The sequence below is a fragment of the Micrasema longulum genome, unplaced genomic scaffold (assembly GCF_059751315.1).
Source record: "Micrasema longulum isolate JH-2025_06_02 unplaced genomic scaffold, ASM5975131v1 h1tg000576l, whole genome shotgun sequence".
NCBI lineage: Eukaryota > Metazoa > Arthropoda > Insecta > Trichoptera > Brachycentridae > Micrasema > Micrasema longulum.
The window spans coordinates 198,396-214,023 of NW_028277772.1; the positions used below are offsets into that span (position 1 = coordinate 198,396).

General features: G+C 33.4%; 1 protein-coding gene across 6 annotated transcripts in view; it reads right to left on the reverse strand.

Annotated features, from left to right (window-relative positions):
- LOC148280477 (uncharacterized) overlaps positions 1–15,628 on the reverse strand; it is a 35,585-nt gene that overhangs the window by 13,045 nt on the left and 6,912 nt on the right. For 3 of the 6 annotated variants that reach the window (XM_088228312.1, XM_088228308.1, XM_088228313.1), the window contains exons 5-15: positions 15,341–15,494; positions 12,833–12,929; positions 11,740–11,772; positions 10,263–10,420; positions 9,359–9,475; positions 8,666–8,840; positions 5,666–5,877; positions 4,639–4,769; positions 3,734–4,001; positions 2,850–2,955; positions 1,262–1,374 (exon numbers count right to left, since the gene is read on the reverse strand). In XM_088228312.1, the coding sequence (XP_088084438.1) occupies positions 1,262–1,374; positions 2,850–2,955; positions 3,734–4,001; positions 4,639–4,769; positions 5,666–5,877; positions 8,666–8,840; positions 9,359–9,475; positions 10,263–10,420; positions 11,740–11,772; positions 12,833–12,929; positions 15,341–15,494 (1,564 nt within the window). The remainder of the gene's footprint in view (positions 1–1,261; positions 1,375–2,849; positions 2,956–3,733; positions 4,002–4,638; positions 4,770–5,665; positions 5,878–8,665; positions 8,841–9,358; positions 9,476–10,262; positions 10,421–11,739; positions 11,773–12,832; positions 12,930–15,340; positions 15,495–15,628) is intronic. The other 3 variants (XM_088228309.1, XM_088228311.1, XM_088228310.1) reach the window with 3 other exon arrangements.

Here is a 15,628-nt window from a genome sequence, read left to right on the forward strand (position 1 = left end):
AAAGGTTTTTGAATTATATTGACTGCAGATATGTAATATAATGAGCTTATTCCACCTTTAATATGACATTTTAATTCACCCGCAATGGACTCAATCAATACAATGAACTAACTTTGTGATTATCAATTTTAAATCATATTATGGGCTCAATATGGCTATAAATTAATTTATGTAAAACTTAATAATATTATTCTTTATTTACTAAATGTTTCTTTATTTTTTTATGTATCTCTATAATAATATATATGCCGGTGTATTTCCTTATTTTTAACTTATTATTGTTTCTTTTAGTCTTTCTCACGTTATTCTTACTTTTAACTTAATTTATATACTCGTGTTACACTTGAATGTATTGCTAATAAATGTAAAAACCTGTAGAGCGTATAAATAAACAAAATGTGAAGTCATCATAATATGATTTGAATGTACAACTTGTATATTTGTAGCATTCATGAAGGAACATACAGAGATGTGTTTTTAGTGGATAACTTAAAAATGCTGATTTTGAAATTACAATCTAGTTATAGCATTGAGCCCACAATATATTATTAACTATTATGTTTGAAATCACCACAGTATCTTAAGTGACCAATCGGGTTGTGGTCCTGTGGCTAGTGTTGCAGACTCACGGATCAGAGGTCCGAGGTTTGAATCCCACTCTGCCCCAAATTGATTTCCATTCTTTAATAGTGCGTTATTTACAACTCGTTGAAAATAGTCACCAAAATTGAAATATTTGGGTAAATTGTAAGAACGCTAATATTTCTTTTTTATATAAAAAATATCTTTTATGTCCGCACTAACTGAGATACTGTAGTTATTTCAAACAAATTGTTAATATAAATTATTTGCTAAAAATAAATGAATCCAGGAAGATCCCAATGAGGAAGTTAAGCTCTATGGGAAATTGGGTATAAAAATGTACTCTTACGCGTAATAAAAATTAGAACACTAAATTGTACAGCGAAGTTTCTTGAAAATGCATGATAAAAAACTCTAAAAATTATTTTAATAAAAATGAACTACTTTGAATGACGTCACTATTTCTTCCGAATCAACCAATGATACGAGAGTTGTGATAGGTTTCCGGTATGTCAACTGACCAATCAGCAGAATTCATTGTGAAGAAGGGGAAGAGAACTTGAGATGTCACACGCAAAGTAATAAAAAAAAAACAAAACTTTTAAAAATCATTTTAGTACAATATTTCAGTACCTAACATAAAATGATTAACAGCTTAGCAAAAATATGTTTTACTAACCGGGTGTATTTGCTGAACAATGGGAATATTTTGTTGCATGGCACTCATCTGCATTCCCTGGTTCATAGATACCACGGGCATCCCGCCTTGTTGCATGTTTGGAATTGTCATACCTAAAAAAACATTATCTTATTCATAAATGTGGAGCAAGTTAAGGGTCACTTATTACAATTCATAAGTAAATAATGATATTTAGACAGGTAGGTACTGCAGAGTCTCTAAATTGCTTATGGCAGGATGGCTTTAGTCCTTCACTGCCCTACTGCTAAAGAGCTGCCTATGACAACTCGTAAGAAGCTCCAGTAACATGCTTCCCCAGACCACTTACATTCTCACCGGTCTTACATTCTCACGGTCACCCACTTACATTCTGTGGGTACTAGAAGGCATTGTTTATTCATACTGTCCTATTTTTGCTATTTCGTTTTTTTAAAGGCGGTGAAATCGGCTATGGATTATTTAGGAATTTTTCTGTAATAAAAAGCAAGAAAAAGTACACCTATGTCACAAATGAAACCTGATTCTCAAGTCCTTGGTTGAAGCTGGGTATGAGTGTTTATCTCTCATTTAAGTCTGGTTCTTCAAGGACTTAGGCTCCGAGAACGAGATCTAGCTATATATGTAAATGCACTCGCCCCTCACTTCTTTAAAGATCTAGACTCAGAGGATGAAATTAGAATAATCGAAACTCATCAGAATAGATCTACATAGTCACGGTTGGGTGGTGCTCACAAGATAAATATTATTTGCATGTTGGTCCAAGGTCCGTCAATATTCTATCAAAGAATTGAAATTACTAAAAAAAATCAAAGCAGGAGGTCTAGAAGACACAAATAAGCACCTGTTGTGATTATTGTACTATGAATGATATGTGTGTATGATTTGATTTAGTACTGGAATATATGCATGTATTTATTTTTTGCAAAAAACCGATGTACCTACTCTAAGTTTTTAAGTATACCTGTGTTAGCTTGAATATATTTTTTTTTTTTTTAATAAACAATTAATACACAGGCATTTTATCATTTGTAGGCATTTTTCAAAAATTATGCTTTAACACAATCATACATTTAATTTACAAGTTTTTGTATTTTGGTAAATAAACTTATATAATATTGCACCCCGGGATAACAGTGGCACAACTAAAAAAAAAACTCATTTTTACGAGACAGCAGTTACACACACACTCAGTAAACTAATATTCATTTGCTAAAACAAAAATTTAACATGATTTTTCTAAAGCTCGGGTGGGTGTTCTGTGCGCATGAAATTACAATTTAACACGGTAATTCGGCCTCATGGCCTATTTTAGTACAAAAGGCACAAAAAAAGTTCACTCATTTGTGCCATGTAGTTTTAAATGTTTTTAGAGACAACAAGAGCATAATGGTCATTGTGTCACTATTATTACTTGAATAGTATAACATTGACATTAAATTATGCCTTTAATTGTGAAGATAGAAAATATATTCAGAAACATTTTTGCATACTTAACTTAAAACTGAGAATTTCGGACTCAAGCTATTATTATCGCTCAGGTGCGATATAAGAAATATTGAATAAATTGCTATAGTGAATAATAAAATACCCATAATGTTCTTGGTCTGCATGTGCTGTGACTGTCCCTGCTGGCCCTGTTGCTGGTAGTGGGCAGCTATCTGCTGCTGAGCTTGCTGTTGGATCATCTGCTGTTGCTGTAGGAAACATGATCATTTAATATTACAGACGGAAACAGAAAACGGTGTTTGCTGCAGACTATTATAATAAAAATGAGTAAGTTAAGAGACATCAAGTCAACAGGTGCATAGAAAACAGCATTATACACCAAATACAGTTTGTCTATTATAATATCATCCATGCAACCGTAATATGTTGCAAGCCACCATACAAACATTTTTTTCAGTGTATCGGTGGCTACCCAGTCTTGCAAAATGTCATAAGCCACAAAAACAATTTAATGTATGTCTAAAATGAAATATTCTTTTTTTTTTGCACCACATCAGGCCAGGAGGCCCAATTACAGCTCAGAACACTCAGGCTTGTTAATTGAGATTAATAACTGGGATTATGTGGGATGTTTTATTTATTCTCAAAACGGACAATAAGAACATAATTATTCGTGAAGTAATGTTGTAAAATTTGGAATTAGTGGCTTATGACATAATATTACGGTTGTATTGACAATATTACTTAGATAAAAGTAAGATGATAATCACTCATAACTCGTATGCTTCACATCCAGTTCGGAGACTGAAATCGTTGCTATAAAAGCAAAAGGGCACTTAAATTTTTGAGGATTTTTGAGGTTTTGAATTATGAATGCAATTTTGTTCATATTTTTCAAAATCTATAACTACTTCATTCCAATCATCGAGTAATTGTGTCAAAACACATTTTAAAATGAATACTTCATATCGACCTTGTCGATATTAGAACCTGGGACTTTGGGCATGAGAGTAAACAACATATTACCTGATGTTGCAATACAGCTTGTTGCTGGTGTATGAGTACGGCTTGCTGCTGCTGCTGCTGTTGCTGCTGCTGTTGTTGCTGTTGTTGTTGTTGCTGCTGCTGCTGCTGCTGCTGCTGCTGCTGCTGCTGTTGTTGCTGCTGCTGTTGCTGCTGCTGCTGCTGTTGTTGCTGCTGTTGGACTTGTTGCTGAGTTTTGTTCAAGTGATTCTTGTCTGGAGTACCTCGCCCGGGGACTGGCACCATTTGCCCGGCACTCATCATGTACATACTATAAATAATAAAAACATGAAAATAACATAAAAATTATATTTTTATTTAAGAAAATAAGCAAATGTCATCTAATAATTATTTCGTTTTTTAAGCATAAATTCTTTAAGTTAGTTTTTTTTTTTTTTTTGTGTACACCAAAAGTGTTTTTTGATTCTATAGACTATCATACTAAACTAAACTTCTTTTTAAAATTGATTTTTATTTATCGTATTATCATCGCTATGATTTTTTAAAGTTATTTAATTTTGAAAATCCCCACTGAAACTTCAAAATTACACCGCCCGCGATATCACGAGTTTAAGTTGGTGAGTTTTTCTGACATTTCAAAAAAGAACCCCATACTTGCTAATTTGTACCAGCTATATGTAAAAATACGCAAAACATAAAAAAAACATGGCCCGCTGGAAACCTGAAATCTATCACAACAACATAACAATGCTATAATTGATTGGTTACTGCTAACACGTGTCCACATGAACTTGTGACTTTTCAAAGTAGTTAATTTTTTTTAGATGCCCAAATTGTACAATATTATAAAGCCATATTACAAAAAAAAGTAAATATAAATATTTGCTGAGCTTCCCCGTCATTCGGTGAAACTGTATTTGATAATTTAATTATATTAAATGACTTACTGTTTTGGAAGAATTCCCGATTTATTGTTAGTTTGATTAGCAGCATCTTGTTTGTGAGCACCAGCACCAGCTCCTCCCATTGTCCTCACAACGGCAGATTTGCCGCGGACTTTTGTCTGCTTAGCAGCCACCTTTACATATTATATATTTCAATTATAATAACAAAAACTTATAATCTTTACTTACAACTTATAATATTGTTTTTTTTTTGGCTTTATTTATGCTGTTGGTGTCAAAATATTTAAGAGCCTCTCTGATGGCTATGCACTCCTATGTACATAAATACTGTAATGCACTGGGAATAATTTCCATTTTTATGGAATAGAAATGCAGATCCAGTACAATTATCCATGTAATTTCAATGACCAGTGTTTCCATTCATCTTTAATGATTGAGTAAAATAAAGATACGGAATTAGAATTATTTTTAATGCCTATGGAGGGTAAAATTTTAGGTTTGAAGATGTGATTAGAAAAGGAATAGTTATAAATCGGAAGAGAAGTACTGTATATTTTTAAAAAATATAATTTTGGATCTTCTGATAGTTTTCAGGGAATAGAAATTCAGTTGATAAAAAGAGCAGGTGATTTGAGATACAAAAGCATTTTACATTCATCGTTTACATTATTCTGTCAGATAGATAATATTGACATCTCAAATTAAGAGTACGATCTTAATTTGTGGTTAAAAACAATTTTTTTTAAAAAAAGTTTTGTAATAGAAAAACCTAAACACAAACAAAATGTTGATTTTAAGAAGAAAACTGTCATACTTTAAAAAATATAAAAATCTGCATTAATTGACAATAAATTCTATCTACCTTTAGTGATTTATGCATGTTGAGATTTTATTGAAAGGCACATAGTGAAAAACAAATCATTCGGTTTAACGAAACTTTCTGAAAAATAATTTAACTTGATGACGTTTGCAAAAACTAACTTTTTCAGGGTTAGTGTCTTTTGCCTGAATGGCGATGAAATATTCTCCGTACAAATAGGTTTGAAATTAGGAAAAATTAGCAAATTACGGCAGTCTGCATGGCTTGTGTCTGGGTGGAGACGCTGCTTCCCTGCGTAGTGGGTAGGATGTTGGACAGGGGGCGTGTGCCCCCGGCACCCTTGGGGGTCCCTGCACCTCCCGCGCCCCCCTCGCGCCCCTTGGGGGGCAGGAGCTGCCCCTGCCCGGCTGACACAGCGGGCCCCCCCATGGGCTGCACGCTACATGGTAAGGTTAATGTGGCTGAAACACACAACAGCTCACTGACTAAGAGGGAAAAGCCCATAATATTAACAGGTACACTAGCAGAATTAAGCTCATGTACATCATAGTACATCATCCAAGCATGTTCTAATTCGCTGGTTGTATCTAATATGAGATATTCTCGGCTTATAATGGCCACACTAATGATTAAATGTCAAATGGCCTATAAAACTGCCTCAAAAACGGAAATAAAACTAATATGGTTTGGTCAATTCAACCTACATTTAACCTAATTAAGTGTTTTGGGTAATACCTAAGTTTGCAATAATGTTCTAAATGAAAATCATCATGTTTGATTTCAAGTGTTCATATTTTTTTAAGTTTAATCATCAGTGTGGCCATATATAAAGCAAAAATTAGTCGCATGGAAAAAATAAATATCATAATTGATATAGATATATGATAGAGAAGATTCATAATTATTATTATTATTATGGATAACTTATATAGCGCCATTTTCGTAATATAATACCTCAAGGGCGCTTTACATAGTGATTCTATAGTTCATTTTTTTTTTATTGAAGCTTTTAAATGTGTAATTTAATCAAAACAATTTATTTTGTTGACACATGCTACGGATTTATTCAAATGATTTAGAGAACAATTGGGTTTTAAGTTTTTTCCGAAACATCACTTCACTTTTACAGCCTCGCACCTCTCACCTCGCTGGGAGAGCATTCCATGCCATAGGGCCTGCGATCGCAAATGCGCGTTCACTAAATTAATTAATATACAGCCTCGCACTTCTGCTGGGAGAGCATACCATGCCATAGGGCCTGCGATCGCAAATGCGCGTTCACTAAATTAATTGCACCCCTGATTTCCCATTTTTGAACATAATTATTATTTTTTGTTTATCTATGTCTATGATGCTTTGGCAAATGCATTTAAAAAAATATTTTTAGCGATTACATTTTAAATACACCGCAAGACAAATAAATTTACGAGTTCTCAAAAAAAACTAAAATTGACATATAATGAATTATTCTTGATATTTAATTAGTTTTTTTTATATTGTTTGACATATGTGATGACTACTCGTTATTTCAAGGTTAAAATAAAAAATCTTACTCATGAATTGTACTTAGAAATTGCCATTATATATCAGGTATCAGATTACCCGAACCTTAGAGACCCATAACGGTTCATTTATGGTCGAGTGTTTGTGATGGAATAATAAAAGACATGTTATTTTTTAATTCATATTTAAGAAGTAGGTTCTTATCGCTTTATTTTAAATTAAAGTATTTTACATTTAAACATATTTATAACATTTAAAAATATTTAGTACTTAGTGAATTCACCTTTATTTTTTATAACATGTAAAATTCTATTATTTAGAGAAGCGTAAAGCGAATCTAAAATTTCTGATGTTATTTCTTCTTCCCAAACTTGAATTAAGTTTTTTTTTAATTCCTCAATGTTTTTTGATTTTTTTTTCCCGACTTTTTTTTTCATAATCGCCCATAAATTTTCTATCGGGTTCAAATCAGGGCTATTCCCGGGCCACGTCAACGATTTTAAGCCAATTTTCTCCTTGAATTCATTGATCTATAAAAAAACAATAAATTATTTATCATGTGGTCACAAAATGCATTTAAAAATATATATATTTGTACTCACAGTGCGGGCTCTATGGCACGGCGCAGAATCGTCCTGAAAAATTGGGTCCGCGGTATACTGCGTAATGTCCTCGATTGTTGGAATAATATGTTTTTTTAACACTTTTTTGTACTGAATGGCATTCATCGTACCCTGTACAAAATTTAGAGGTCCTAAACCGTATGCTGTCATGCACCCCCAAATCATCACGTAGGGTGAATGTTTAACGGTTCGAGTGACGCACGACGGATGATATCTTTCCCCACGTTTTCGTCGAACTATCTTTCTGCCGTCTGGACCAAAAAGGTTGAATTTTGATTCATCAGAGAAAACAACATTTTGCCAATCCTCCAAGGTCCAATTCTGGTGCTCTTTCGCCCAATCCAGTCTAGCCTTCTTCATTTTGTCCGTGAGTAATGGTTTCTTTGCGGGACTCCGTGCTTGGAAACCATGCTCCAACAGCCGCCTGGACACTGTTTTTACTGAAAATGTTGATGTGCTGGTAGACTGCACCTCTGCGTGTATTTCAGGTGCCGTTAAAAATCGATCGCGCATAACAATTTTTTTTATTAAGCGATCATCTCGGGCAGATGTCACGCGCCCCCGTCCGCTTCCTTTTTTCCGTTCTATGGATCCAGTTTCTTGGATTTTTTTTAATAAAAACCTCACTGCACCTTCTGAATACCCAACTCGACGAGATATTTCACAATTAGATATGTTTTCTTGCGACAATGTGATTATTTTGGATTTTATCGCAATCGACATTTGCTTTGCACTTTCCATGATTGTTGTGTTATGTTCACTCAAACGCGGGTAAAACAAGACTGTTGAGACATTTTAAAATGTAAATATTGTAGAAAGGTGACACATAGTGTCCTTAATTTATTAAACAAAAGAAAGAGGTATCGATAAAGGATTTCTTAGAAAAAGGGTTCAGTAAAGTCAAGGGGCGCGGTAGCAGGTAAACTCGTAATTTTTTTTGTCTTGCGGTGTATGTCACTATGAACTTCAAATATGTAGTTGATTGAAGCAATTATTGCCTATGAATATTTCATTTTGCAAAATTTAAATCTCTCATTTATCCATGTGTATTGACTACACAGCATAGGAACGCGCGGATTTTTTTAGCACAGTAAGGGAAGGGTTAATATAAAGAGAAACTTACGGTTATGTGACATAGTCTGCTGGGTGGGTTGAGCCGATTGGATGAACATGGGGTGAGCATTGGCGTCCCCCTGACCCGGGCCCCTAATGAAGATTGGGTTGGGAGCCAGGAGTTGCGACGCTTGCATCCCCCCCCAAACCTGCCATGGGGCAAACTGCACAGTCTGTCCTCCAGGCTAAAAGACAAATCATTACACATTTATAAGCTAATAAATACTTACACATTTTTTGCTGGTTTTGCAAATGGGCACAGGTTTATACAGCGGGCAATATCACCCTTTTTATTATTGCATATAGATAGACCAGTTTATTAATCAGACATTTCCAAATTACAAGTTTGGAGAAAATTAGAAAAATTAAATTAAATGGCCACCCTAAATCTAGAATGGATTGTTGATTTGCGCTTGAAGTTTGTTGTGGCATTTTGTATTGTAAGTATCTCGTACACGTAATTAAGAAAATTTGGCATAAAACTGCATACTATATTAAAATATTTATTTTTCATTCGTTTGACTGGACGATCGATATAAACTAAGAGTGAAATTCATATTCAACTTAAAATTGGTGCCACTATTTTGGATTAAAAATATTAGATGCTGGGAAAACTTAACATAATTCAATTAGTAGATAAAATTATAAAATAATTGGTAGAGTTGATAAAGGAGAGAAACAAATAGGATTCAGAAGTATTTACCTGCAAGGGACTAAGTATCTGTGCACTAGGCTGCGAGACTTGAACCTGTTGGTGAGAAGCTTGCTGGTTGTTTGTAGTGGTGGTCATTCCCACTTTCTGGCCCCCCATTACCTGGGCCTATGAAAACAAGAATGCATAATTACAAAGGCCAAACCAAATATTATGTTGTATGTTACAAAATTGTATAAACATATCGGCGTCAATGGTAATTCAACCCATCTCGCACACGGCTTTCTCATTTCCAAAGTCAATATGCAATGTATAGAACTTTTGAAAATTCCTACCATGTCTGCTAGCCCGCGCACTTTCAGTCCGACGGTCGCCCAACACCATTTTGTGAATTTTCCTTATCATTTCTGGCATGATCGCCTCATTCGGTCGGCTACTGTGATATTCATCTTGGCAGCTCGTATGGCCTCGTTTACACTCTGCCACTCAATATTTTACTGTTGTAAAAAAAGGAGAAGACTCCCCCAGAATAGAATCTAGTTAGGCTTTGATATCGGTTGGACTGAGACCTTTTATATTAAAGTATCATAGCACATAACGATGACATTTTTTTCCATGTTTACAAATTCACCGAGAGCGTTTACTATTGATGGCTGTTAATCAAATACTAAACAACGTAATGTCCTGAAACTTTGAACTTGAGCTTTTTAAAGTTGGTGTTTTTGACCACAGTATTTTTTTCCAAACAACCGCCATCTATACGTCAGGTCAGGTACTTATGGGATTACCGGTATGTTTCTCCTTCACAAATAACCATTACGAGTACACCAACAGCAGTTATATTGTAATATGGACACTTATTTGATCCTTGATAAAAGAAAAATGAATTTGCGATTATTTTTTCTACTTGCTGCTTCTACAGGTAAAAATTACCATATGAAAATATAAATGTTACCTTATGCAAATCTCCCTGCTTCGATTGTGATGGTGATCCCGAATTGTTTTGGGAGTGTGCCGGTAGGATATTGGGTTGTGAACTGATCACACTCAAAGGAGAAAAAACAAACGTCTGATTCTGTGTGGTAGGTATTGTGGCATAACCTGGGAAAGACGCTGATAAAATAAAATTATTAGATATGTTTTAATTTTTTAGATACATATATTTTACCTTTAATTTCATATTTTATAGCAAAAAAATCAAAGCATATATTTTTTATGTATTATTTATCCAAAAGGGTTACAAGTGACTGACTGTAAATAAAACAAACAAACAAAACAATATTAATTTGAGGAATTACAAAAAAACCTTTTTAAAAATTTGAATGCAAAAAATCACAATATTTTGCAAAATATCCAACAATTCTGAATTCAATTATACAAGTTACATAATGCGAGAATGTATGCATTTTAGAAAAGTATTGAGATAGATTTTTAATGGAAGAGGGTGAAATAATTTTTGATTATTTGAAGTTATCCAAAACATCAATATTTAACAAAATAAATAATAGATTAGATTTGAATATATTAAAATCTATTGATATTATAATCATTCACGCCAAACATACTCATGCTAAGCTCATGCCGTTCACTCAACGATACAAACGAGAAATGGCCCAAAATGATTAATTTGATTGTTAGCAATACAGAGAGTTCATCCAAATTTAAAAATATGTAATAGAATAGAATATAATCGAGTTCAGTTTTTTTCTATTGCCACATCAGGCCATGAAGTTAAGTCGCAATAGTGAATTAGTGTACAGAATATCTAGAATTAAGAAAATTCACATTATTTATGTTTTATTGGGAATCGAACGCGAAACTTCCTTGCAAAAAGCTGATGTTTGTGTTATATCACTAAATAAAAAATAGTTTATGATATTACGAAGAGAAATAAATTTGGGTCACTTCTCTTACAAACATTCAGAAAACTACATTTAGATTTGTTTGAAAGACATATATAAAATTATAAAACAAACTAATGTATCAAATAAGGGGTGTGAAGAGAGATATAGAAACAAGAAATGTCGGTCATAACAGTAAATTTGTTTTTTGAAATATTAAATTAAATTTACATCTTTAATCTGACTTCCTTGACGAGTTGATAAGCTAACTTATTGAAGATTATATTTTAAATAACATACTGACCAAACAATAATAAATTGAGTTGTCTTAAACAAAATTACTTTTAAACACTTAAAAATTATATCGTGAACGCCGAACCAAAGCAGAAATAATAAATAATTAGTCGAAGATATAGAAATTTTGAAAAAAATGCGCACAGCCAATAAATAAAATAATATTTAAGACAAATAATGAAGTATTTGAGTACAAATTTATAAAATCACAACGACGAACAGGTACAAAAGACAACATAACTCAAATAAATACATCCGATACAACTATTAATGACATCATAAATAGTGTGTAAAAACCTTGATCCTGCAAGGTGAGACCTGAAAAATTCACTGAAAATATCAGTAGAAATGTAGTTTAAACTTGGAATCTTAAGTATGTTTACACATTGTATAGATACGTCTTAGGAAATAGAATATATTCAGATCAAGAACGGGGACGAAAAGGTTTGGATGACTCTGGATTGAAGAGGTCAGAGAACGGCTAGATTTATAATAATTAGGTAAAAACATAACTTTATAAAACAGTTGGTTGAAATGTTTGATGAATAATAATTTGATGATCAGTTCAAAAGTGATGATGAAAAAATTGTTTAAGATTAATTAATAGGGCATTGTACCATCTGTCTCGTTAAATCTAAAGTCATCAGTGCAAAAATGGTTGCGATTAGTATGGGAATTACATGCTAAAGTCAAACATGGAACATAACGTCGATGGCAATTCATCACCGCGCACGTAAAACCACCACCGAAGTCATCTAGTTATGTTATTTGGCGGTAAATATATTCAAACATTTCCAGTAAAAACAAAACAAAACAAAAAAACATTATATACAATTGTAAAGTAAGATTTAAATGTCATCATCATTCCCTTTCCGTACCTAACGGTACATAGGGCACTGCATTGGTACACCAATCGCAGCGTATCTTGATCATTTTTGTTACATGAAGGTAAGATGATCAATCTTACGCTTCAGGTACCAGTCCAGGAACTATGAAATATTCTAGTGTGAAAACACCCTTTTAAATAAATATTTCATTTTAACCGTGTCGGGAATCGAACCCGATTTAAATGTTACAACTCATAAAAAAATATTTTGCCTTTAAAATTGACACAAATTGAGTTACGTGGTGATAAATTGCCGTTGATGATAAAGTACATATAAGGTGAAACATTAAAATCAGCCATGAAATGAATTCTTTTTCATCTATAATACAAAGTTTATTATATGTATCTGTCAAAAAATTTAAATGTTGTAAATTCCGATCTGTACATGATGATTCACAACAGAGTTGAAAATATCTATTAGAGGTGACAAAGAAGAAATACGGGGATGAAACATGATGCAATCAATTGATGGTTTTATCAGTCAGAAAAAATAATAAAACCTACCAGGTTGTGAAGCTTGCAATACTTGTTTTCCCTGAGCCGTGGTGAGCATGTGTGGCGCTAACTGACCCCCTTGAAATGCCTTCCCGGCCGCTATAACCTTTGAGACAATGTAAAATCATTATTAGTAAATGCCACAGACCAATTATCAAGATAATTTTATCTGCTTTGAATGCTAAACAATCCCACGCCGATACGGTGCAATTCTTTAATGAGAATAACAATGTCAGGCTTTGAAGAGTAGTAAGTCATTACAATTTTGTGCCTGGACCCCAATTACAATGGGAAGTTAACAGAGTTATCTTCTACTGTCTATAAATAAAAAACCGATATTTGTCTACGAAAATTAGTATATCTGCATGAAAATTTAAAGTATCTTCGCCCGTAACCTATAATAGAATATGTTTAGAAGAAAAAATTGTATGCATATTCTGCTTTTCATACAGAAAACTTAATTTTACTTTGTAGATAAAATTGAAGATAAATTTTAACTTCCTATTGTAATCGGGGCCATGGTAACTAATTACAAACATAATAATTGAATAGATTTTTTATTACATTTATTTTTGATGCTATATACCAGGGGCGAACCGTGTATAGAAGCGATTATGCGCAGCTTATCATTATATTTGACTAACCATAATAATGTTTAACTGTAACTTTATTTACAGAAAAACAAATAAATAGTTAACATTTATTTGAAATTTATAATTTATAAATATTTTAAATATTTATAATATTTATAATTTATAAATAAACTGCAATCCTTGGTTACAAAGGTTTACGAAGTGTGCAAGGAGAGTGATTTGCTAATGAATGTGCAAAAGTCGAACGTCATGGTCTTTGAAAGAAATGTAACTATGACTGAATGTAAGATTGTAGTAAATGGAGATAGTTTGAAACAGGTCGAAGAATTTGTATATCTGGGTAGTATGTTTACTAGAGATGGAAATATGGACAAGGATATTGAAAGGAGGGTTAGTGCCGGTAACAGAGTTAATGGTGCCTTAAAGTCTGTCGTAGCAAATAAGTGTCTATCGCAAGAGGCTAAATTAGCAGTTCATAATGGAGTTCTGGTACCAACCCTAATGTATGGAAGCGAAGCATGGAGTTGGAAAAAAGGGACGAAAGTAGACTGAATGCTGTTGAAATGCGATCCCTCAGGCGAATGTGCGGAAAAACAATGTATGATAGGTGCCCTAATGTCGAAATTAGAGCAGAATGCAAGGCTGAGTTAAGCATTATCGACAAAATTAAGAAAGGTCTTTTGCGATGGTTCGGTCATGTGGAGCGAATGAATGATGAAAGAACGGCTAAAAAGATTTATGATGCGAATGTGTCTGGTTGTAGAAGTCGAGGAAGGCCGAGAAAGACATGGCATGATCAAGTACAACAAATTCTTGAAAGTGGTCATGTGAAAAGTCGGAATAATCGACGTGCGTGCATGAGAAGATGTATGAATGTGAAGGAAGCAAAGGAAGTGTGCCAGGACAGAGTGGTGTGGCGTTCTATCCTCTCTGCCTACCCCTCTGGGGAAATGGCGTGATGGTTAGTTAGTTAGTTAGTTAAATATTTTAAATATTTATAATATTTATAATTTATAAATAAATTTCATTTCCACCGTTCGTATTTTTATCCTAATATAAATATAAATTTGAATAAAGCGCGCCTACGGTGAGCCAAGAAACTAGCCGATTATTCCAGCTTATTTTTTCATACATAAAAGTATACTATATTTTGAATGTATTAACCCCAGTGCGGGTTTTTACTCTTAGATTAAACTTGCAGATTACACAAATTATTTGAAGATTCTTGATTTGGAAAACAGTATTTCAAACATTGTTTCTTAAGGACTACTTTTCATTAAGATGTTTTTTTTTACATAAGACCATAATTACTTTCATGCGTCATATTGCAGGACATATAGCGCTCCATGCGGCCATTTTTAGCACTATTAATTACTAGAAAAATGCGGCCAGTTGACATTTCAATTGAATACCTAATATCGACTGAATTCATAGTGGTATTTTTTATTTATTTTTTAGTGAATTATATATTAAAGTAATGGATAATATATCTACATAATATAACATATCACAAAGTTACATAGTTTGAGTTGATTTCATGGATGAAAGTTGTTATATCACACAGAACCACAGAAAAATATCAATTTATAGTATATATTACTTGCATTATATTATGTACCTCCTATGTAGGTACAAATATATGATATTTTTTTATAGTTTACCAGTAAATAAAATCACCATTTGCACTGTTATATACTACATGTACCGAGAATGCTTAAATAAAACAAATGAGGAAGCTCAGCGATTAAAAAAATAAAATGTTAATAGATAGAGTTAACCACTAACTTATAGCATTTATGGAGGATATAAAGTTGTGTTTTTAGCGGTTAACTCAAAAATGCTGATATTTAAGTTACCTAGTAATAGCATTGAGTTCTCGAACCGATTAATATTGTAAGACGCCCGTGTAATCTGAGTACAGTACCTGTATCTGCTGGGGGTTGATTCCGGGATGCAGCGCAATGTTGGAAGGCACGAGAAGTTGCCCGTTAGTGTTGTACACCTGGTGAAGGTACGTGGGAGGTTGCTGTATAACCTGCACACGGCCCCCACCCCAGTCGTTGCCACTGTTGGAATAACTATACACCTGTTAGTAATCATCATACCCTGTCACGTCTCCTTAATTTGAATACAACGTAAATGACTAAATGATAACTTCGCAGGAGACAATAAAAACATCATAAATCAGTCATTCTGTATGAAACTTTAGTGT